The sequence below is a fragment of the Hypanus sabinus genome, chromosome 29 (genome assembly GCF_030144855.1).
Source record: "Hypanus sabinus isolate sHypSab1 chromosome 29, sHypSab1.hap1, whole genome shotgun sequence".
NCBI classification, from domain to species: domain Eukaryota; kingdom Metazoa; phylum Chordata; class Chondrichthyes; order Myliobatiformes; family Dasyatidae; genus Hypanus; species Hypanus sabinus.
The window spans coordinates 17,044,618-17,066,220 of record NC_082734.1 but is presented as its reverse complement, the minus strand read 5'-3'; the positions used below and the strand labels follow the sequence as shown (position 1 = coordinate 17,066,220).

The 21,603-nt window shown below is 40.2% G+C and overlaps 1 protein-coding gene across 11 annotated transcripts in view; it reads left to right on the top strand.

Moving 5' to 3' along the window:
* Window positions 1–12,760, top strand: part of LOC132383068 (putative RNA-binding protein Luc7-like 2) — a 58,731-nt gene extending 45,971 nt beyond the window's left edge. For all 11 annotated transcript variants that reach the window (XM_059953811.1, XM_059953810.1, XM_059953817.1 and 8 more), the window contains 3 exons: window positions 1,208–1,237; window positions 8,125–8,331; window positions 10,342–12,760. In XM_059953811.1, the coding sequence (XP_059809794.1) occupies window positions 1,208–1,237; window positions 8,125–8,331; window positions 10,342–10,483 (379 nt within the window). In that variant the 3' untranslated portion in view covers window positions 10,484–12,760. The remainder of the gene's footprint in view (window positions 1–1,207; window positions 1,238–8,124; window positions 8,332–10,341) is intronic.
* Window positions 12,761–21,603: the final 8,843 nt, after the last annotated feature.

The window sequence follows — 21,603 nt, the reverse complement described above, 5'->3', positions numbered from 1 at the left end:
AATCTGTAGAAATGGAGGTAATCTTTTTACATCTTGTTATTTGCCTGAAGGCAGAAGGAAATTTGATGTGGGTTGGTGATCAAGTGGTATCTGGATGGGAATGGTTAATGTATTTTTCTTATGATGTAGCAAGTGGTAATTCTGAAGACCTACACATCACTTAGATAGTAATGTTTCCAGGTTTGCAAGTGACACAAAATTAGGCAATGCATACTGTGTAATTTCAAGGAAGAAGTAATAAAAGCATAAATGATCATGTGTGTGGCTCAAAGTGGGGAAAGATGGAGGAGGTCTGAGTTGATCCACTGTGGATCCAAGAAGACACATGGAAAATGTTTGGAATTCAATTAGCAGTAATGAGGAAAAGGGCTTTTGTCATCCATGTGAATGACTGAGTATCAGCATTGCTGATACATACAAGTGCAGTAGAGCTTGAGTAAGTCTCCAGGCAACTGAAATATCAATTTTCAGTTTTGTATTCAAATCCCCTTGTGACAAAGACCTTTTGATTTATTTGGTTTCTAAGTATTTGTGTTTTATTCAAAAGCTTGAATGTGAGTTTCAAAACAGAAAATAATGATGTAGGGAAACAAACTTTACCCAGCAGTGTCTTACAGCTGTTAAGATGCGTGGCCAGGTTCTCTCTTAATTGTATGTGGTATATTAGCTCTGAAATTAAATGTTCAGTGGGGATCAGGGTGAATTCATAGTTGCTTGAAAGCCTTTGTTTCTCTGAGAATACAAAGGAGCCTCAGCGTCATGTCAGAATTGAAAGATGAAGTTTGACCTGGCAGTAATTTTAGACCAAATCCAAGGCAAAACTCTCATTGCTGAAGTTCTTTTAACTTGAGTACAGGTGCTACATATAGTGTTAACAATAAAGTTATGTTGCTTAATCCGTCAATGACTTTTATTCTTTCTATCCTTATTATTAATGAAAGTCTTGAACTAATTGCATTTTAAGCCCTATCTCTGAATTGGTACCAATTTGCAATTCAATACTTTTATAATTTCTTCCTCTAAATTACACAGTTGCCAGCTTTCTCATTATTGATAAATCACCAATGATTTTCTATGGAATTACCATTTGATAAAATCAGTATAAAAGATAGCAAGTATGTTGAGCCTTGAATTACTGTATAACATTAGAATTGTAGATGTAGCAATGAGCTTCATCTTCTTTGTTGCTCTTTTCTTGATATTTCAGGACCCGGTCTCGCAGCAGGGATCGCAGGAGGTATGTTTCTTTTTTGGTTCCTCACTGGTGTGGCTACATCAACTATTTAAAGCTGGAGAATGAAGAGAAAATTATACTTGGATTTAAGAAGTAATATTAAGATATTCCAAAGTTATATACCGATAATGAAATACAAAAGTCTACAAATATTACCTTCATTCCTGCACACATTAGCAATAAAAACACAATCTAGTCTAGTTTACCGGGTGAAGATATCAATCTTCAGCACCCAACAGAAGATCAAATTCTTAATCTCATTCTAAAGGTCTCTGCTCTCCAGATGTCATTCAATAGTTATACAGTCCTTATCAGCTGAGTTCAATCATTCAAAGCTGGACATTAAAATCTTACTTCAGATATCCTTAGTGAGATATTTACATTACAGTTTAAACCATGAAATAGTACATGAATAGTGAATCAATATTTAAATACGTTTCATCCAAGTTGGATGTACATTATCTGGATCTGAATATCTGGAACAAATTAAGTGTTTACAAACACCTTCAGCCAAAGTGGTCAGTCTTGGTTTGTTGTCTCTTGTGATATTCTTCACATGGCTAATTTCTAGACAGATTGGTTCATAAGCAAATAAGGCTAAGTACATTTGGTATGACAGTGGACTGTAAAATCTGAAAGATGATCAAAAGAAACGTCAATTAAAAATTGAAATGTTCATAAACATTGTGCTTAAGGAATTTGGTCCATTCTGCTATTCACTGTAATCATGGCCGATACACAGCAAGCCTCAACTCTTTCTGAGGGTTATGTGGAACTGGCACAACTCCCCAACCTTTCAAAGTTGTATTTCCTATTTAAATACCTCTGGTTATTTGCCACTCATCAAGAAGAAATCCCTATGTGGTTTTAAAGTATCATCTCCTTATCTTGCAACTGTAATTATTTGAACTTCTACCTAGGTTCTGAATCAGATTTATTATTTCTGAATTGCCCTAAAAATTGTGGCTTTTGCAGCTGCAGTACAGTGCAAAGATGTAAAAATATAATTTATTAAGATGTAAAAAATATAAATAATGAGGTGATGTTCATGAGTCACTCAGAAACCTGATAGCGGACAGGGGGAAGAAGCTGACACTGAATGGTTGAGCATGGGTCTTCAGGCTTCTGGTGGTACTAACAAGTAGAGGGTCTGCCCCAGATGACAAGAGTCCTTAGTGTTAGGTGCCACCTTTTTGAGGCGCCATCTATTGAAATGTCTTCGATGATGGGGAAGACTAGCTGTGTCTATAATCCTCTGCAGCCTCTTGCAATCCTGTGATCTGGAGCCTCCATACCAGACTGTGGTAGTCCTGTGTTTCTTAAAGGTTGCCCATATTCATCTAGACTTCAAAGAAAACAAATTGGAGTTTTAGTCATTCATTATAAGAGGACCCTCTCAGCCCAAGAACTATGCTTCCTCCAGTGCTAGTATAACTTTCTTAAATAATGAAAACAAAATTATATACAGTAGTCTAGATATAGCCTCACCAGCACTTACAGTCATAGTACTTAAACTTCAGCTCTCTTCAATAAAGGTAATGTACCATTTGCTAAACTACTTGTTAACTTTGTGTTTCATACCTAGAAGGCTTAGATTTTGCTATGCTAAGTCTCTATATTCTGTTGCATAGTCCGTATAGCCTCTTCATAATGGCCCCTGAACTTGAGTACCTTGCAACTGATCCCTCCTCCGTTAACGTAGATGGTAAATAATTAAGGACCAAGAACTGGTACTTGTGACAAGATCTTTGTAATATTCCACTAGTCCTTCCATCTCTACACAATAACTGATGAATCCATGTCACCACATCAATGCTTTGAATTCTTATGTTGTGGCTCAGCCTTCAGTGAGGCACATTATCAAATTTCTTGTGGAAATTGAAATACATTATATCTGCAGATCTTATCAATTCTGCTGGCCATGTCCTTGATCAAAAGCAAATTCATAAACATTTTCCTTTTATAAAACCATGTTTGATTGCATTTAGCTACTCTAAATGAATAGATATTTCTCCCTCAATTGATCAACAGTAGCTGTCAAGTTCCTTGGTTTTTGTCTCCCTCTATCCTTGAATGAGCAAATCACATTTTGCAATTGTGTTACATTCCCAAACCAAAGTGAATTTTGAAAAACTTCAACCAGTGACTCTATCTGCAGTCCCTTTTCTGTTAAAATTCTTAGATCAGTTCTTTGCAACTTGTCTCTGTCCCATTAGCAACAGGATATTGTTTGTTCCACGCTATTTCAAGCTCACCCTCCTTTTTATCTTTGGACTATCTGCAATTTCTTCTACTTAAAAACTGATTTAAATGATCTCCCATTTCCTTGTTACCCATCATTAATTTCACAGTCTCACCCACTTGCCTGATTTTCCTTCATAGAAACATAGAAAATAGGTGCAGGAGTAGGCCATTCGGCCCTTTGAGCCTGCACCGCCATTCAGTATGATCATGGCTGATCATCCAACTCAGAACCCTGTACCTGCTTTCTCTCCATACCCCCTGATCCCTTTAGCCACAAGGGCCATATCTAACTTCCATTTAAATATAGCCAGTGAACTGCCCTCAACTGTTTCCTGTGGCAGAGAATTCCGCAGATTCACCACTCTCTGTGTGAAGAAGTTTTTCCTCATCTCGGTCCTAAAAGGCTTCCCCTTTATCCTTAAGCTGTGACCCCTTGTTCCGGACTTCCCCAACATCGGAAACAATCTTCCTGCATCTAGCCAGTCCAATCCCTTTAGAATTTTATACGTTTGAATAAGATCCCCCCCTTCAGTCTTCTAAATTCCAGTGAGTATAAGCCTAGTCGATCCAGTCTGTCTTCATATGAAAGTCCTGCCATCCCAGGAATCAATCTGGTGAACCTTCTCTGTACTCCCTCTATGGCAAGAATGTCTTTTCTCAGATTAGGGGACCAAAACTGCACACAATATTCTAAGTGCGGTCTCACCAAGGCCTTGTACAACTGCAGTAGAACCTCCCTGCTCCTGTACTCAAATCCTTTTGCTATGAATGCCAACATACCATTTGCGTTTTTCACCGCCTGCTGTACCTGCATGCCCACCTTCAATGACTGGTGTATAATGACACCCAGGTCTCGTTGCATCTGCCCTTTTCCTAATCGGCTACCGTTCAAATAATAATCCATTTTCCTGTTCTTGCAACCAAAGTGGATAACCTCACATTTATCCACATTCAATTGCATCTGCCATGAATTTGCCCACTGACCTAACCTGTCCAAGTTACCCTGCATCCTCTTAGCATCCTCCTCACAGCTAACACCGCCGCCCAGCTTCGTGTCATCCACAAACTTGGAGGTGCTGCATTTAATTGACTCATCTAAATCATTAATATATATTGTAAACAACTGGGGTCCCAGCACTGAGCCTTGCGGTACCCCACTAGTCACTGCCCACCATTCTGAAAAGGTCCCGTTTACTCCTAATCTTTGCTTCCTGTCTGCCAACCAATTCTCTATCCACATCAATACCATACCCCCAATACTGTGTGCTTTAAGTTTGCACACTAATCTCCTGTGTGGGACCTTGTCAAAAGCCTTTCGAAAATCTAAATATACCACATCCACTGGCTCTCCCCATCCACTCTACTAGTTACATCTTCAAAAAATTCTGTAAGATTCGTCAGACATGATTTTCCTTTCACAAATCCATGCTGACTTTGTCCGATGATTTCACCTCTTTCCAAATGTGCTGTTATCACATCTTTGATAACCGACTCGAGCATTTTCCCCACCACCGATGTCAGACTAACCGGTCTATAATTCCCCGGTTTCTCTCTCCCTCCTTTTTTAAAAAGTGGGGTTACATTAGCCACCCTCCAATCCTCAGGAACTAATCCAGAATCTAAGGAGTTTTGAAAAATTATCACTAATGCATCCACGACTTCTTGGGCTACTTCCTTAAGCGCTCTGGGATGCAAACCATCTGGCCCTGGGGATTTATCTACCTTTAATCCCTTCAATTTACCTAACAGCACTTCCCTACTAACATGTATTTCCCAGCGTAGCAGTAGACAGGTAGTGCAGGAGTCCCCTGAGGTCATCTCCTTCCTAAACAGATATACTGTTTTTGATACTGTTAGGGGAGATTTCTCTTCAGGGGAAGGCAGCAGCAGCTGAGTTCATTGCACCATGGGTGGCTCTGCGGCACAGGAGGGAAGGAGAAGGAGTGGGAGAGCTATAGTGATAGGGGATTTGATTGTAAGGGGGATAGATAGGCGTTTCTGCGGCCGCAAACGAGACTCCAGGATGGTATGTTGCCTCCCTGGTGCAAGGGTTAAGGATGTCTCTGAGCGGCTGCAGGACATTCTGGAATGGGAGGGTGAATAGCCAGTGCTCATGGTGCACATAAGTACCAACGATATGGGTAAAAAACGGGATGAGGCCCTACAAGGTGAATTTAGGGAGTTAGGAGATAAACTAAAAAGTAGGACCACAAAGGTAATAATCTCTGGATTACTACCAGTGCCACGTGCTAGTCAGAGTAGAAATAGGAGAATATTTCAGATGAATACGTGGCTTGAAAAATGGTGCAAGGGGGAGGGATTCAAATTTCTGGGGCATTGGAACCAGTTCTGGGGGAGGTGGGACAGTCTGCACTTGGGCTGGACTGGAACCAATGTCCTAGGGGGAGCGTTTGCTACTGCTGTTCAAGAGGCTTTAAACTAATGTGGCAGGGGGATGGGAACAAGTGCAGAGAGACAGAGGGGTGTAAAATGAGGGTAGATGCAAAAAGTAGTAAGGTGAAAAGTAAAAGTGACTGGCAGGCAAATCCAGGGCAAAAAGCAAAAAGGGCCACTTTTCAACATAATTGTATAAGGGCTAAGAGTGTTGTAAAAACAAGCCTGAAGGCTTTGTGTGTCAATGCGAGGAGCATTCGTAACAAGGTGAATGAATTGAATGTGCAGATAGTGATTAATGAATATGATATAGTTGGGATCACAGAGACATGGCTCCAGGGTGACCAAGGATGGGAGTTCAACATCCAGGGATATTCAATATTCAGGAGGGATAGACAGGAAAGAAAAGGAGGTGGGGTAGCATTGCTGGTTAGAGAGGAGATTAACGCAATAGAAAGGAAGGACAGTAGCCTGGAGGATGTGGAATCAAAATGGGTAGAGCTGCATAACACTAAGGGGCAGAAAACACTGGTGGGAGTCGTGTACAGGCCACCTAACAGTAGTAGTGAGGTTGGGGATAGCATTAAACAGCAAATTAGAAATGCGTGCAATAAAGGAACATTAGTTATAATGGGTGACTTCAATCTACATATAGATTGGGTGAACCAAATTGGTAAGGGTGCTGAGGAAGAGGATTTCTTGGAATGTATGCGGGATGGTTTTCTGAACCAACATGTCGAGGAACCAACTAGAGAGCAGGCCATTCTAGATTGGGTATTGAGCAATGAGGAAGGGTTAGTTAGCAATCTTGTCGTGCGAGGCCCATTGGGTAAGAGTGACCATAATATGGTGGAATTCTTCATTAAGATGGAGAGTGACATAGTTAATTCAGAAACAAAGATTCTGAACTTAAAGAAGGGTAACTTTGAAGGTATGAGACGTGAATTAGCTAAGATAGACGGTGGATATGCAATGGCAAGCATTTAAAGATCGCATGGATGAACTACAACAATTGCTCATCCCAGTTTGGCAAAAGAATAAACTAGGGAAGGTAGTACGCCCGTGGCTGACGAGGGAAATTAGGGATAGTATCAAGTCCAAAGAAGAAACATATAAATTAGCAAAAAAAAAGCAGCACACCTGAGGACTGGGAGAAATTCAGAGACCAGCAGAGGAGGACAAAGGGCCTAATTAGGAAAGGGAAAAAAGATTATGAGAGAAAGCTGGCAGGGAACATAAAAACCGACTGTAAAAGCTTTTATAGATACGTGAAAAGAAAAAGATTGGTCAAGACAAATGTAGGTCCTTTACGGTCAGAAACAGGTGAATTGATCATAGGGAACAAAGACGTGGCAGACCAATTGAATAACTACTTTGGTTCTGTCTTCACTAAGGAGGACATAAATAATCTTCTGGAAATAGTAAGGGACTGAGGGTCAAGTGAGATGGAGGAACTGAGTATATCCTGTATCCTTAGAAGCTTTTGCTACTTGTTTCAGATATTACTGCCACCTTTATATAATACTTTTTTAAATTATTACTAATTTTATTAATACTAATGGCTTTTTAGTCTCCCACTGCTAGTTCTTGGAAGAATTCATAGCCTTCTGGCTTTACACCAGCTTAACTTGTTAACCACAGTGGTTCATCTTTCTCATTGAGTAACTTTTTTTTAATTGGGATAATTTCTGCTGGGGGTAAGCTGCTTGAAAATCTGTCACCACTCATCTACTGAATTTTAGCTTATTTACACAGTCCACTCAGGCACTTTGTCCCTCATACCTTCGGTTTAATTTAAGTTCTGTTTATGGTTCCATGTCCTTTGCCCTCAGACTGTATCTTCAATTTCCTAGAGAGCTCTGGTGTTATTGCATTTTAATACTGAACATCAGGGATGAGGGTAGACATTTTACATCTATATTTGGCAATAAAGAGTTGAGATCAATAGGGAGCAAATCATACATTATGTATTGTGTCTATATTTGACCAGTCAGGGTTGTTGGCCCTGAGCTGAACCCCCGAACCTGGAGGACCAGTGGACCACTCTTAGTCTGGCCTCTACCCTTTGAACTGTTTGGCATGGGTGACCCTACCAAGAATCAAAGCACAAGGCCCTGACCCCAACCAATGTAACTCTCTGGGTCATTGAGGCACGCAAGCCTCCAAGCCTGTGACAAGGTTGTGGTCCTCTTGGAGTTGTAGAGATATAGATGACTGATAAATAATTGTAGAAAACAATATTATTTCTACAGATCAAGATCAAGGGAGCGTCGTCGACATAGATCCAGGTCTGCATCCCATGACCGACGCAAACGTTCCCGCTCCAGATCTCGGGATCGGCGTCGCCGACGCAGGTCTCGTTCCAGAAGTAGAAGCAGAAGCCGCAGTCACCACCGCAGCAGACATAGCTCCAAGGACAGAGAGAGAGATCGGAGCAGAGAAAAGAGCTCTAAAAGGAAGTAAGTAATTTGTGCTTCGCTATTGCATCGTCCGTATGACTGCATAACACACTTGTTCATACTTGTCATATAAGGTGGAAGCAGTCCCATTGGTCCCACTTCCCCTCTCGCTACCCTGTACCGCTACAAATTGTTTTCCCCCACATGCCCAACAATTGCACTTAAATTATTTTGTCACGTACTGCCACACTACAGGGAAACTTACAATAGCCAATTGACCTAGCAGTACATCTTCAGGAAAAGAAAGAAACATGAATATTTAGAAGCCCATTTGATCATGGGAGAATGTGCAAACTACACAGCCTGGTCTTTGGTGCTGTGTGGCAGCACCATGAAATATGTGGTTGCAATTAAGTATCCCGAGCTGAGACTTCTTTGCTTTTCATTAAAATAGCATTTTAACCATAGTAATGTTAATTCTGCAAAAATATAATCTCATCTAAAGATCTTTGGTTTGACCAGCCTTCCTTCAAAGCTATTTCTAATTACTTTCTTGTAACTTGTAAGACTGTTTGGGTAATTCAAGTATTAATCTACATAGAAGAATTAAAATTTCTCATAACTTCATGTTGTTACACATTTCTTGGAGTTGCTCTTTCATTCCTCCTGTTCTTTGTTTTCTGAAATAGATTGATGTTTAGTTTTCTGGCAATCACTGCTGGTACTCAGGTGCTCAGTTGGGTTGCCTCTTTATTTTCCTTTACTGCTTAATGAGGCTGCACAATCTACATGTTGAGCATATTGAAAGCATGATACATTGCTTCATTTGCCAAGGCACAGAATATGAGCATAGGGAGGTGGTCTTAATACAACTGTATAATACATTTATGTTTTGGTTGCTACACAATAGGAAAGATGTGACAGCATTGCAGAGGGTGCAGTAACGATTCATCAGTTATATTGCTTGGATTGAGAAACTAGGCTTAGTTTTCCTTGGAGCAAGGAAGATTGAGTTGGATTCCAGAATGCACTGTCCAAGTGTCCATTCGTTCATGATGTGCTGTGATATATAATGTGGGCAGTCACAGTCTTTTCATGACCATGATTGTTCTTGGCAGATTCTCCTGCAGGAATAGTTTGCTATTGCTTTCTTCTAGGCAGTGTCTTTACAAGACTGGTGACTCCAGCCATTATCAAAACTCCTCAGAGATTGGCATCAGTGGCTGCATAACCAGGAGTTGTAATATGAGTCAAATGCTCACACAACCATCCACCACCTGCTCCGGTGGCTTCACTTGACCCTATTCAGGGGGCTAAGCAGGTGCTACACCTTACCCCAGCTAACAGGGAACGAGTGTCTTACGCTTCCTTTGGTAGAGATGTATCTCCACCCCCACCACTGTCTAAATGGTGGAAGCAATTACTGTCACAATATTAAGTATCTAAATGAGCTTGAATTGCCAAGGCATAGAAGACTATGCACCAAGTGCTGGGAAATGGCATTAGTGTAGTTAATGGTTACAGTGGGCTGGAGGATCTGTTTGTAGACCATTTTGTGGAACACCTTAGCTCCTGGTTTCATGCAACTTTTCCCATTCTCACATTGACCTGTATCTCCCTGAAAATTGATGATAACGAAGATAAATGACATGCTTTTGTGCATCGGTTATAGTAGAGGAAGTTCATCAGGATGCTGCCTAGATTAGGAAGTATTAGCCATAAGGAATGGTTGGGAGAAATTGGATTATTTTCTCTGAAGCATTAGAGGCTGAGGGGAAGACAATGGGTTTATAAATCTGTGATGCATAGGTAAGGTAGATATTCAGAGTCTCTTTCCTGTTGTAGCAATGTCAACTACACGTAGGGAAAGGTTACAGGTATTTCATTCTCTCAGCTTTCCTGTCAGTTTCCCACTTGTTCGTTCTTTTCATCCAATCACTTTCATATTAAAGTATAGTTAAAATCTGTAGTTCAAAATGGGAGACTCTTCTATTTAATTTTTACTGGTAAAGTGAACTTGTATAATTATTTATATAATACACCTTGTCTAAAATTATCTGATTTTTCTAGGTCTAGAGATCGAGACAGATCCAGGGATCGAGACAGGGATAAATCAAGGGAGAAAGATCGTAAGGATAAAAGGCGTTCCTACGAAAGTGCAAATGGCAAATCAGAACACAGCTCTGAGGAGCGTGAAGCAGGAGAAATCTAAAGGACAAAATCTTTTTTTGGAATCAGGGCAGTGGATGTCTTATTGTTTAACTTGACTAGGGGAGCTCTTGTTTTGGTTTTGGACTTATAGAAACAAAAATTCCAGCATATAGGTAACCGATAACTTAAATATTAGATAGTTGAAGATGTTGACATTTTTGTCAGTTTAACCAGCTGATTTTGAAGGCAGCAGCTGGAGGTGCCTAGAATGTACTACGTGTGCATGCACTAGTGCTGTTATGCCACTGACATTAGGGTTCCTCCTTTCATTTGCACAAGGGTGCTATTTTACTTTGAATATTGAGTTATTTGTTAGGTTGCATTTTTTTTAAATGTGGAATCTCAAATCCATAACAAATTTTATTAGAAACAGAGTAAGAGTGTATCTGGTCCTTTGGAGCAGTAACTGTTGTTACTGTAGACTCTGTTGGCTTCTGCACCCACCCCTCCCAGCTCCATCGTCCCATACAAGTAATGGTACATGCTGTTTTCATTAAAACTGCAACAGTCATCTTTTTCACAGTCAAAATAAATTTGATTAGCATCTTTTTGCTAGTGATTCAGAACCTATTGGATCTTTTTTCCACCAGTAGGAAAAGTTACTTGTCTTGCATCCAAAGAAGCTCCTTTCTCCTACACACCATTTCCCTCAAAGTTAACACTTTATTCATATTTAATTTTGCTTTCAACAAACCTAGATTTTTTTTCTCATCCTGTTACATCCATAGATACTTCTATGACTTGAGTACTTTTTTTTCCCTCTTAATCATCCTGAAAGGTGGAACAGTGCACTGCCTGTTGGGATTTATCAGGAAAAATGCAACTGCTACAAATAAAGCTGAATATTTCATCTCTTGATTTCCAATCCCATCTCCACACGAGATCTATTTTTAAAAATCTGTAATTTAGGCGCATGTTTCTCTTTAAGTGCCCTGTAAGGTGTGGAAATGCACTGAAGCTATTTTTTTTTGGCAGTGGATGGAGGGGAAAGCTCTAAATTTCTGAGTTTGTAATCTTTCCTTACGTGTACTTTTTAATATAATTAAGAAGTGTTGGTTTTATTCTTGCAGTTGAAGTAGAAGTTCAGGAAGGAATGGTCCACTATTGGAGTTGATAAGTTATGTGATTTCAGTAGCTTTTCAGGATTCTGCATGCTAAGTACATGCTAAAATTCCCCCAAGAAGACCTTTCTGGCTTTGTGTGCATGTAATTCTCATTAACCTTAGCATGTCTTCACAATACCTCTGAAACACAATGAACATAACTAATTTTGGATTGTTACTTGTGAACTTTTTGAGTGAAATCATGCCCATAAAATAGTTTTTAGTGTTTATTATTCACAAAAAGAGATTGTGTACTCAACACAGGATTTTCCAGTCATTAAAATGATACAAAATACTTAGCTGGATTTAACGGAACCCTTTGTGTTTTCCACACACTTGTGGCATAAATGGCACACTCCATGCAGCTCAGGGTGTTGTCTCCAGTGGGCACTGGGGTGTCAAGAGTCCTACAGTATACCAATGTATTCCATGATGGCTATTTTGCTTGTTTTGTTGGTCATTTGTGGTTATCCCACAATTGATGTGTTTTGTTTTAAAGAGATGGTCTGGTTTAACTTAAACCAACTTCTGTGCTATAAGAATAACTCGGTGTAATGTTTGTTGCTATCCACAGTGGCACTGTATTTCTGCACCAGATACTTCAGTTGCTGGACGCCACTGCTGCCCCTGCCCTCCCCTTCTCCGTCCTGCCACCCCTACCAACATTCATTTCATTCTCCATGGTCATTTGATCAGTCAGATTCCTGAGTTTGAGACAAAAATAACAAGGTTTTATTTTATTCCCCTGTATCTTTTTTCCCTCATGACTTGTCTATACTTGTATTGTTAATTGAAAACAATTGAAATAAATTTTTTCAAAACCATTTAATAAGATTTATAAACAATTTAAGTTTTTTTTTCTGTATTGTATGAAATTGTCATGAATACTTGTTTGCTACTTTGCAATTAAAACGAACCAATATAAAGTCTTCCTCTGCTTGCTTGGCAAGTCTGTTGGAACATGTGGCGGTGTGTGCCTTGTTCCCATTCCATGCAAAAGAGGGGGCAGTCAAGCATTCAACTTCTCATTTACATGATTATGCAATTTCTTGCAGAGTCAGGAGTGCCTCTGCCGCTGCATTGGTGATGTTTTAGTGTGAAGGTGAACTTGAAATGGTTCACTTATTATGTTGTGATCAATGTAAACTACATTTAAATTAAAATGATGAATAATCTCTTAGGACTCAACAGTGCTCCCTTGCCAGTAGATTTGTACTAACTTAGTTTTTTTGATAATTGATGATAATTGTGTTCTGGAAATGAACAAGCCAATTTTTTTTTACAAACTGGAATAATTTGGAATCTGTATTTGGGATGCAGAACATTCCTACTTTTGTCTTGCCAGCAGGCAAGTAAACATATATTCAATACATTTTGGTTGAACTTTCCAGTTATGTTGTTAGTGAAAAACATTCTGGGTCAGTGGAGAAAATATAACACTACATATGCTTGAGTTCTGTTTGCTTATTCTCTTATAGTTAATTACTAATACTTTTCTATCTCTAGTATGTTTAGGGTTAAGTATCTGGTCAGGCTTGATTCCAACTGTCGCTCATATTCTACATCCAAGGTTCTTTATCTTCCTTGTTAATTGTTGGTCTCCAGAGTTGTAGCTGACAAGGTAATCAATGTTTCTTTTTATGTTCTGGCAAGAGCATTTCAGAATATTTGAGATCCTCAAAACCCTGAGACATAGGGGAGCATGGAATTGATTGCGCATGACAGTTTTCCCATGTTGGGTCTCATGACCAAGTTTTCCTGACAAGTTTACCTCACTGTTTAAATCTAAGCCTCCAGTTATCCTTTATCGTCATAACGCCATACTAATTACCATGGTAACAACAACTTCTGTTGCCCGGTGCTGAAGCCTTGGATGCCATGGAAGATGTTTCAGGATGGACTTCATTATCACAAGATGGCTGCTGTCTTACTGTACTCAATTTACTACGTCTCCTTGAGTTTGGGTACCTTCGAAGCTAGGCAACTCAAGAGACAATAATGAATATTAGATAAAGCTGCTTTGTAAATCTGCTTCTTTGCTTCTTGAAGGTCTCTTTATAGTAAATTATACAGTTTAATTGCAGCAGATGGCTTCTTAAAACAATTAGTGATTCATAATTCTGTGATCAACACTGGAGAACACACTTCCAATGACATTATCAACATAGAAACATAAAAAAACTTACAGCACAATACAGCTGTACCGAACATGTACGTACTTTAGAAATTACCTATGGTTACCCATAGCCCTCTATTTTTCTAAGCTACATGTACCTATCCAGGAGTCTTTTAAAAGACCCTATCGTATCCGCCTCCACCACTGTCACCAGCAGCCCATTCCAAGCACTCAAAAGCTGTGTTTTTTAAAAATATTTAACCCTGACATCTCCTCTGTACCTGCTTCCAAGCACCTTAAAACTGTGCCCTCTCATGCTAGCCATTTCAGCTCTGGAAGAAAGCCTCTGACTATCCACACAATCAATGCCTCTCATCATCTTATATACCTCTATCAGTTCACCTCTCATCCTCCGCTGCTCCAAGAGAAAAGGCAAAGTTCGCTTAACCTATTCTCATAAGGCATGCTCCCCGATCCAGGTAACATCCTAGTAAATCAATGTTTGAAACAAGTGACATATCATGAAATCTGCTTTGCAGCAACAGTACAGTGCAAGACATAAAAATTATTATAAGTTAGAAAATAATTATTGCAAATGACAAGTACCAATATTATTGTCTTTAAGTATTCTTAGAAAACTTCACAGACCACTAACAGCTACATAGCTCCAACGTGAAAAACGATGAGTCTTCTAGGATTGTAAGTCATCTTCATATTGTTCTGATTTCCCCACAAGAGTATGTTGCTTATGTAAAATTGGCTCCTTTTCCCATTGATTGTAGGGGTTTAGTTGTCAAGTACAAGGTTACAGTCATAGTCTTGCTATGTTAATGATAAATTTTCTGCTAGATGCTCTAAACTGGCAAAGCATTGTTAACCTATGCATATTTATGCAGGTGCTGCCGCTATCTAGGCCACTATCTTAGTTTGAACTATTGTTACTGCAGCAGCATGTGTACTTCCTCTCAGTGGATGCTGTTTTCCAGGTGACTGCAGAGTGTACCTATTACGCTGTGCATCTGTAAAGCTGTGGTCTGCGCAAATTGATGTCTTTATTCTGGATCAAAGGGCATTTAATTATTGGTTGAAAACATTTTGAATGTTTGAACTGGGCAATGAGGAATAGAGTATCGACTGAAGCAAATTCAGACAGTAACATTAGCATCCTGGTTACTGAGGCAGTATGCCTTATACACCAGTGGTACCCAAGGTGTCACTTTATATTACCTGAGGTGGAACTGGGAAGAAGTCACCAAAGACCTCCAATCAATTCCAGCAGAATTCCACTCCCTTATTTGTTTGGTCAAAGTTAATAATTTGACTTTTTTAAAAGCCCAGCAGACAAGGGCAACATTGCAATAGTCCCCTCCATTCACATAGTTGGTAGTTGTATAGCTAGCTAGTTCATATAGCAGTCACATTATATAATGCAATCATACACTTAGTGCATCCTCACCAATGTGGTACTCTCAATTCATCCATACAGCTGAGGCAGTGTCTCAGGGCTGTGAAAATCTTCATGAAGAGTTATGACTTGAAGCATCAGCAGTTCCTTTCCTCCCACATATGTTCCTTGACCTGCTGAGTTCCTTCAGCAGATTGTTCATCCTAACAGCTATTTCATTATGGCAGCCATTTTCTATCAACACATTGATAATATAAACAGAAAATCTGCAGATGCTGGAAATCCAAAGCAACACACACAAAAAGCTGGAGGAACTCAGCAGGCCAGGCAGCATCTATGGAAAAGATGAAGGGTCTCAGCCTAAAACATTGATGATATACTCTTGCTGAGTTCCTCCAGCATTTTATGTGTATTACATTGATATTATTCTCCCCTAACCTTTGATGTCCTTACTAATCAAATACGAGTCAACCTGCACATTAAATATACCTGATGAATGAGCAAAGAAGTGTATGGTCATACACATTGGTACAAAAATAAAGGTGCAAACTTTTCAAATGGGGAGAAAATTCAGGTGCAAAAGGGACTTGGGGCTTCTAGTGCAGAATGCCTTAAAGGTTAACTTGCAGGTTGAGTCTAGTAAGGAAGGCATGCAACGTTAGCATTTATTTTGAAAGAACTAGAAAATAAAAGTACGGATGTAATGCTGAGGCTGTGGAGCATAGTGAACAGCTTTGGGCACCTTATTTAAGAAAAGATGTGCTGGCATTGGAAAGAAACAGATACAGTTCATGATAATTATCCTGGGAATGGAAGGGTAAATTTAGAGGAGCATTTGATGGAGTTATGAAGAATGATGTATCTCATTGAGACCTATGTAATAGGTCACTGTTCATCAGTCACTGAAAGTAAGCATGCAAGTAGTGAAGAAAGCTAATGACATGTTGGCCTTCATAACAAGGGGAGTTGAGTATAGGAACAGAGGTCCTCCTGCAGTTGTACAGGGCCCTGGTGAGACCGCACCTGGAGTATTGTGTGCAGTTTTGGTCTCCAAATTTGGGGAAGGACATTCTTGCTATTGAGGGAGTGCAGCGTAGGTTCACAAGGTTAATTCATATGTTGAAAGATTGGAGCGACTGGGCTTGTATACACTGGTATTTAGAAGGATGAGAGGGGATCTGATTGAAACATATAAGATTATTAAGGGATTGAACACACTGGAGGCAGGAAGCATGTTCCCTCTGATGGGTGAGTCCAGAACTAGAAGCCACAGTTTAAGAATAAGGGGTAGGCCATTTAGAACTGAGATGCGGAAAAACTTATTCACTCAGAAAGTGGTGGATATGTGGAATGCTCTGCCCCAGAAGGCAGTGGAGGCCAAGTCTCTGGAGGCATTCAAGAGAGAGTTAGATAAAGCTCTTATAGATAGAGGAGTCAAGGGATATGGGGAGAGGGCAGGAACGGGGTACTGATTGTGGATGATCAGCCATGATCACAGTGAATGGCGGTGCTGGCTAGAAGGGTCAAATGGCCTACTCCTGCACCTACTGTCTATTGTAATGTTGAAAATTCTATATAGACCAGGCATGGAGAGGATGTTTTCTGTAGTGGGGGACCCTAAGATCAGAGGGCTTAGAATTTAAGGATGTCACTTTAGAACAGAAATGAGAAGGAATTTCTTTAGATGGAGAATAGGGAATCTGGAATTCATTGCCATGAGCAGTGTGAAAGCCAAGGCATTGAGTATATTTAAAGCAAAGGTTGATAGATTTTTGATAGTAAGGGTGTCAAAGGTTATGGGGAGAAGGTAGGAGAGTGGGGTTGATTGGGGATAATAAATCAGTCATGATAGACTGGATGGGCCCAATGCCGTAATTCTGCTTCTATGTTTTATCTTGTTCAGCAGCTTCATGCAATACCCTATCACCTTAAAATCCAAGTAAACAACATCCACTGATGCTCCTTTGTCTATCCTGCCTGTTACTTCCTCAAAGAATAACAACAAATTTGTCGGGCAAAATTTCCCCTTCAGAAAGCCAAGCTGACTTTGGCCTATTTTATCATGTGCCACCAAGTACCCCATCCTTAATATTGGAATCCAACATCTTCCCAACCTTTCAAGTCAGACTAATTGACTTAATAGTTTTCTGTCTCTCCTATCTTAAGAGTTGAGTGACATTTGCAACATTGTAGATGTTTGCTTGGTCTTTAAGAGGACTATGATGGGATAAACTCAATGTGTCAGATGCATGGCAATGTGGAGACGGGCAGTAGTGAAAGTACTGTTTGAATAGATTTCACTGATCCCAGCTAAAGTCTGTGCAAGTTCCCTCTGCTCCCAACAGAAGTCTCTTTAAACTGTAGGGCACAGACAATAACATCTCCCTCATTAAATTAATTATTCACGTGGATTTAGCGGCTATGGCAGCAGTGATTTGATCTGACTCAGTGGATTGCAAAGCTGTGGAGACCCACCTTGAAAGAGAATCAGTGGCTACATGAAATAGCAAAGTGCAACCTTTTATGATATGATAGCAGTTTTATTCCAAGCAATCTTTCCCAAACTGCTACTGCTCACTGCAGTATAGTTTAATACCCAAGCAGGCCAGATTAGCCATCACATATGTTTGCAGCTCTAGCACCAAGGACTACAACTACAGTAAGAAGCACTGCATTAGAAGCAAATCATCTTTGAAAGCTATCAGAGAAGAGAGGATAAAAGGTGATTAGTCTTGGCATTTACACGGGGGGGGGGGGTGAAATCCCTCCACCCCTTTTAGGCCTCTCGTTTTATTATCTTTTATCAGTCTTTATATTCTCTAACCCTCAACCATCATGCTCTTGAATCAGAGAGTTGACTTCATGCACCCCAACACTCAACTGTTCCCACAACATAGGACAAATGAGAAAATCTACAGATGCTGGAAATCCAAACAAAAACACAAAGTGCTGGAGGAATGCAGCAGGCCAGGCAGCATCTATGGAAAAAGTACAGTCAATGTTTCGGACTGAAACGCTTTGATAGAACTGCCAACTGAGCCCACAATACATGGAAATAAAATGCTGGCAGAACACAGCAGGCCAGACAGCATCTATGGGAGGAGGTAGTGAGGACGTTTTGGGCTGAAACCCTTCATCAGGAGTGAAGTAACATGGGATGGTCGAGGGGGGATAAGAAGTGGGGGGAGGGATAAAGTAGAGAGCTAGGAAGTGATAGGCTGGAGGGAAATGGGCTAGAGGGAAGGTGGAGAATTATGGGAAATAAAAGAGAAAGAAAGGTAGGGCTGGGAAGAGATAATAGTGAGGGGGGGGGGAAGAGAGAAAGAGAACCAGACTAAAATAATAGATAGGGATGGGGGTAAGGGGAGGGGCAGGGGTATCAACAGAAGTCTATGAGTTGGATGTTCATGCCGGCAGGTAGGAGGCTACATAGGCGGAAGATGGAGCAATACTTTATCTCCCGCCTAGGTAGCCTCCTACCTGCCGGCATGCACAGGTCGATGGAGCAATACCTTATCTCCCTGTCTGGCCTGCTGAGTTCTGCCAGCATTTTGTGTTTTTTTTTATCTCCAGCATCTGCAGATTCACTCGTGTTGCCATAATATATGGACTCATTTTCAAGGACGCTTCATCTCATGATCGCAATATTTACTGCTTACTAATTTTTAATTATATTTTTCTTTTTGTGTTTGCACAGTTTATTCTCTTGCACTGGTTGTCCACCCTGTTGGTGTGGTCTTTCATTGATTCTATTATGGTTGTTGGAACATATCAATGATGGGGTAAGTGAAGTTGAGTAAAGTTATCCCCTTTGGTTCAAGAGGCTGATTGTTGAGCGGTACTAACTGTTCCTGAGGCTCCTGTACCTTCTTCCTAGAAGTGGCAAGAAGAGAGCATGTCCTGGGTGGAGGCGGGGCGGGGGGTCCTTGATGATGGATGCTGCTTTTCTGTGACAGCATTTCATGGAAATGTGTTCAAAGGTGAGGAGGCCTTTACCCATGATGGACTGGGCTGTAATCTTTTTCTAAGATTTTCCATTCAAGGGCATTGGTGCTTCCATACCAGATTGTGATACAGCCAGTCAATATACTCCCCACAGCACATCTGTAGAAGTCTGTCTCAGTTTTAGATGTCATGCTGCATCTCCATAAACTCCTAAGGAAGTGGAGGTACAGCCATGCTTTATTTGTCATTGCACTCATGTGCTGGGCCTGGACAGATCCTCTGAAGTAATGTCACCAAGGAATTTAAAGTTGCTGACCCTCTCCACCTCTGATCCTCCGATATAGGCTGGCTCATGGACCTTGGGTACATGAGGTGAGCTAAAAGGATAAACAAGTTTTCTTTATTTCTCCATTTCTAGCAAAGAGTCTTCAAACATTTTCTGTTTCCATTTCTATGGTTTTCCTGGCTTGAATATTGCCAGCATTTTCTGTTTCTGGTTCAGGTATACTCCATCTGTCTATTTTCTTCAATCCCCGCTGCTACTGCTACTGAAATTAAAATTATACTCCCCAACAGATTTTTCAGTTTGGGGATTGAAAAACTGTTCATCTATCAGTAGCTCAGCAAATCCTGCTCATTATTTATGTCAAGTACAAAATTCTGTGTTGTATGCTTCTGTGGTTCATCTGTTTGTATTCAGCAAGGTCAGCCAAGTGCCTCTGTGACAACAGTTGCTACATTAATAAATAACTTGTGTCACAAGGCCTGCCTCTCCAAATTCTTTAAATTTAGTCAGCGTGCTTCAGGATGAGCTCTCCTTTCCCTGTGTTGGCTGGATAACCTTTGGAGTTGATTAAATGTTGGCCAGGAAAACCTTACTATCTTGTCTACTTTCTTAACAAGCTGTTTGCAGTCTTTGCTTAACAGTTACCTGCATCAGTTTGCACCATTAGTGATAAAAGGAGAGTAAGAAGTGGAAAAATTCTTAAATGCATTTATTTTAATGCTTGGAGCATTGTAAGAAAGGTGTATGAGCTTAGAGCATGGATTGATACCTGGAAATATGATGTAGCTATTAGTGAATCATGGTTGCAGGAGGGGCATGATTGGCAACTAAATATTCCTGGATTTCGTTGCTTCCGGTGTGATAGAATCGGAGGGACAAGAGGGGGAGGTGTTGCATTGCTTGTCAGAGAAAATATTACAGCGGTGATCTGGCAGGGTAGATTAGAGGACTCATCTAGGGAGACTATTTGGGTGGAATTGAGGAATGGGAAAGGTGTAGTAACGTTTAGAGGGGTGTATTATAGACCACCTAATGGGGAGTGAGAATTGGAGGAGCAAATTTGTAAGGAGATAGCAGATATTTGTAGTAAGCACAGGGTTGTGATAGTGGGAGATATTAATTTTCCACACATAGACTGGGAAGCCCATACTGTAAAAGGGCTGGATGGTTTGGAGTTTGCAAAATGTGTGCAGGATAGTTTTTTGCAGCAATACATAGAGGTCAGGTGACAGAGGTATGTGTTGGGGAGCTCTTCGGTCGAGTGATTGCAATGCCATTAGTTTCAATATATTTATGGAGAAGGATAGCCCTGGACCCAGGGTTGAGATTTTTGATTGGAGAAAGGCTAACTTTGTGGAGATGTGAAAGGATTTAGGAGTGGATTGGGACAATTTGTTTTATGGAAAGAATGTAATAGAGAAATTTAAAGGTGAAATTTTGAGGGTACAGAATCTTTATGTTCCTGTTAGGTTGAAAGGAAAGGTTAAAAGTTTGTGAGAGCCATGGTTTTCAAGGGATATTGGAAACTTGGTTGGGAAAAAGATATCTACAATAAATATAGGCAGCATTGAGTAAATGAGGTGCTCAAGGAATATAAAGAATGTAAAAAGAATCTTAAGAAAGAAATTAGAAAAGCTAAAAGAAGATATGAGGTTGCTTTGGCAAGTAAGGTGAAAATAAATCCAAAGGGGTTCTACAGTTATATTAATAGCAAAAGGATAGTGAGGGATAAAATTGGTCCCTTAGAGAATCAGAGTGGATAGCTATGTGTGGAGCCATAAGAGATGGGGGAGATTTTGAACAATTTCTTTTCTTCAGTATTCACTAAGGAGAAGGATACTGAATTGTGTAAGGTAAGAGAAACAAGTAGGGTAGTTGTGGAAACTATGATGATTAATGAAAAGGAAGTACTGGCGCTTTTAAAGAATATAAAAGTGAATAAATCTCTGGGTCCTGACTGGATATTCCCTAGGACCTTGAGGGCAGTTAGTGTAGAAAGAGTAGGTCTCTGACAGAAATATTTCAAATGTCATTAGAAACAGGGATGGTGCTGGAGGATTGGCATATTGCTCATGTTGTTCCATTGTTTTAAAAAGGGTTCTAAAAGTAAACCTAGCAATTATAGGCCTGTAAATTTGACGCCAGTGGTGGGTAAATTAATGGAAAGTATTCTTAGAGATGGTATATATAATTATCTGGATAGACAGGGTCTGATTAGGAACAGTCAACATGGATTTGTGCGTGGAGGGTCATGTTTAACAAATTT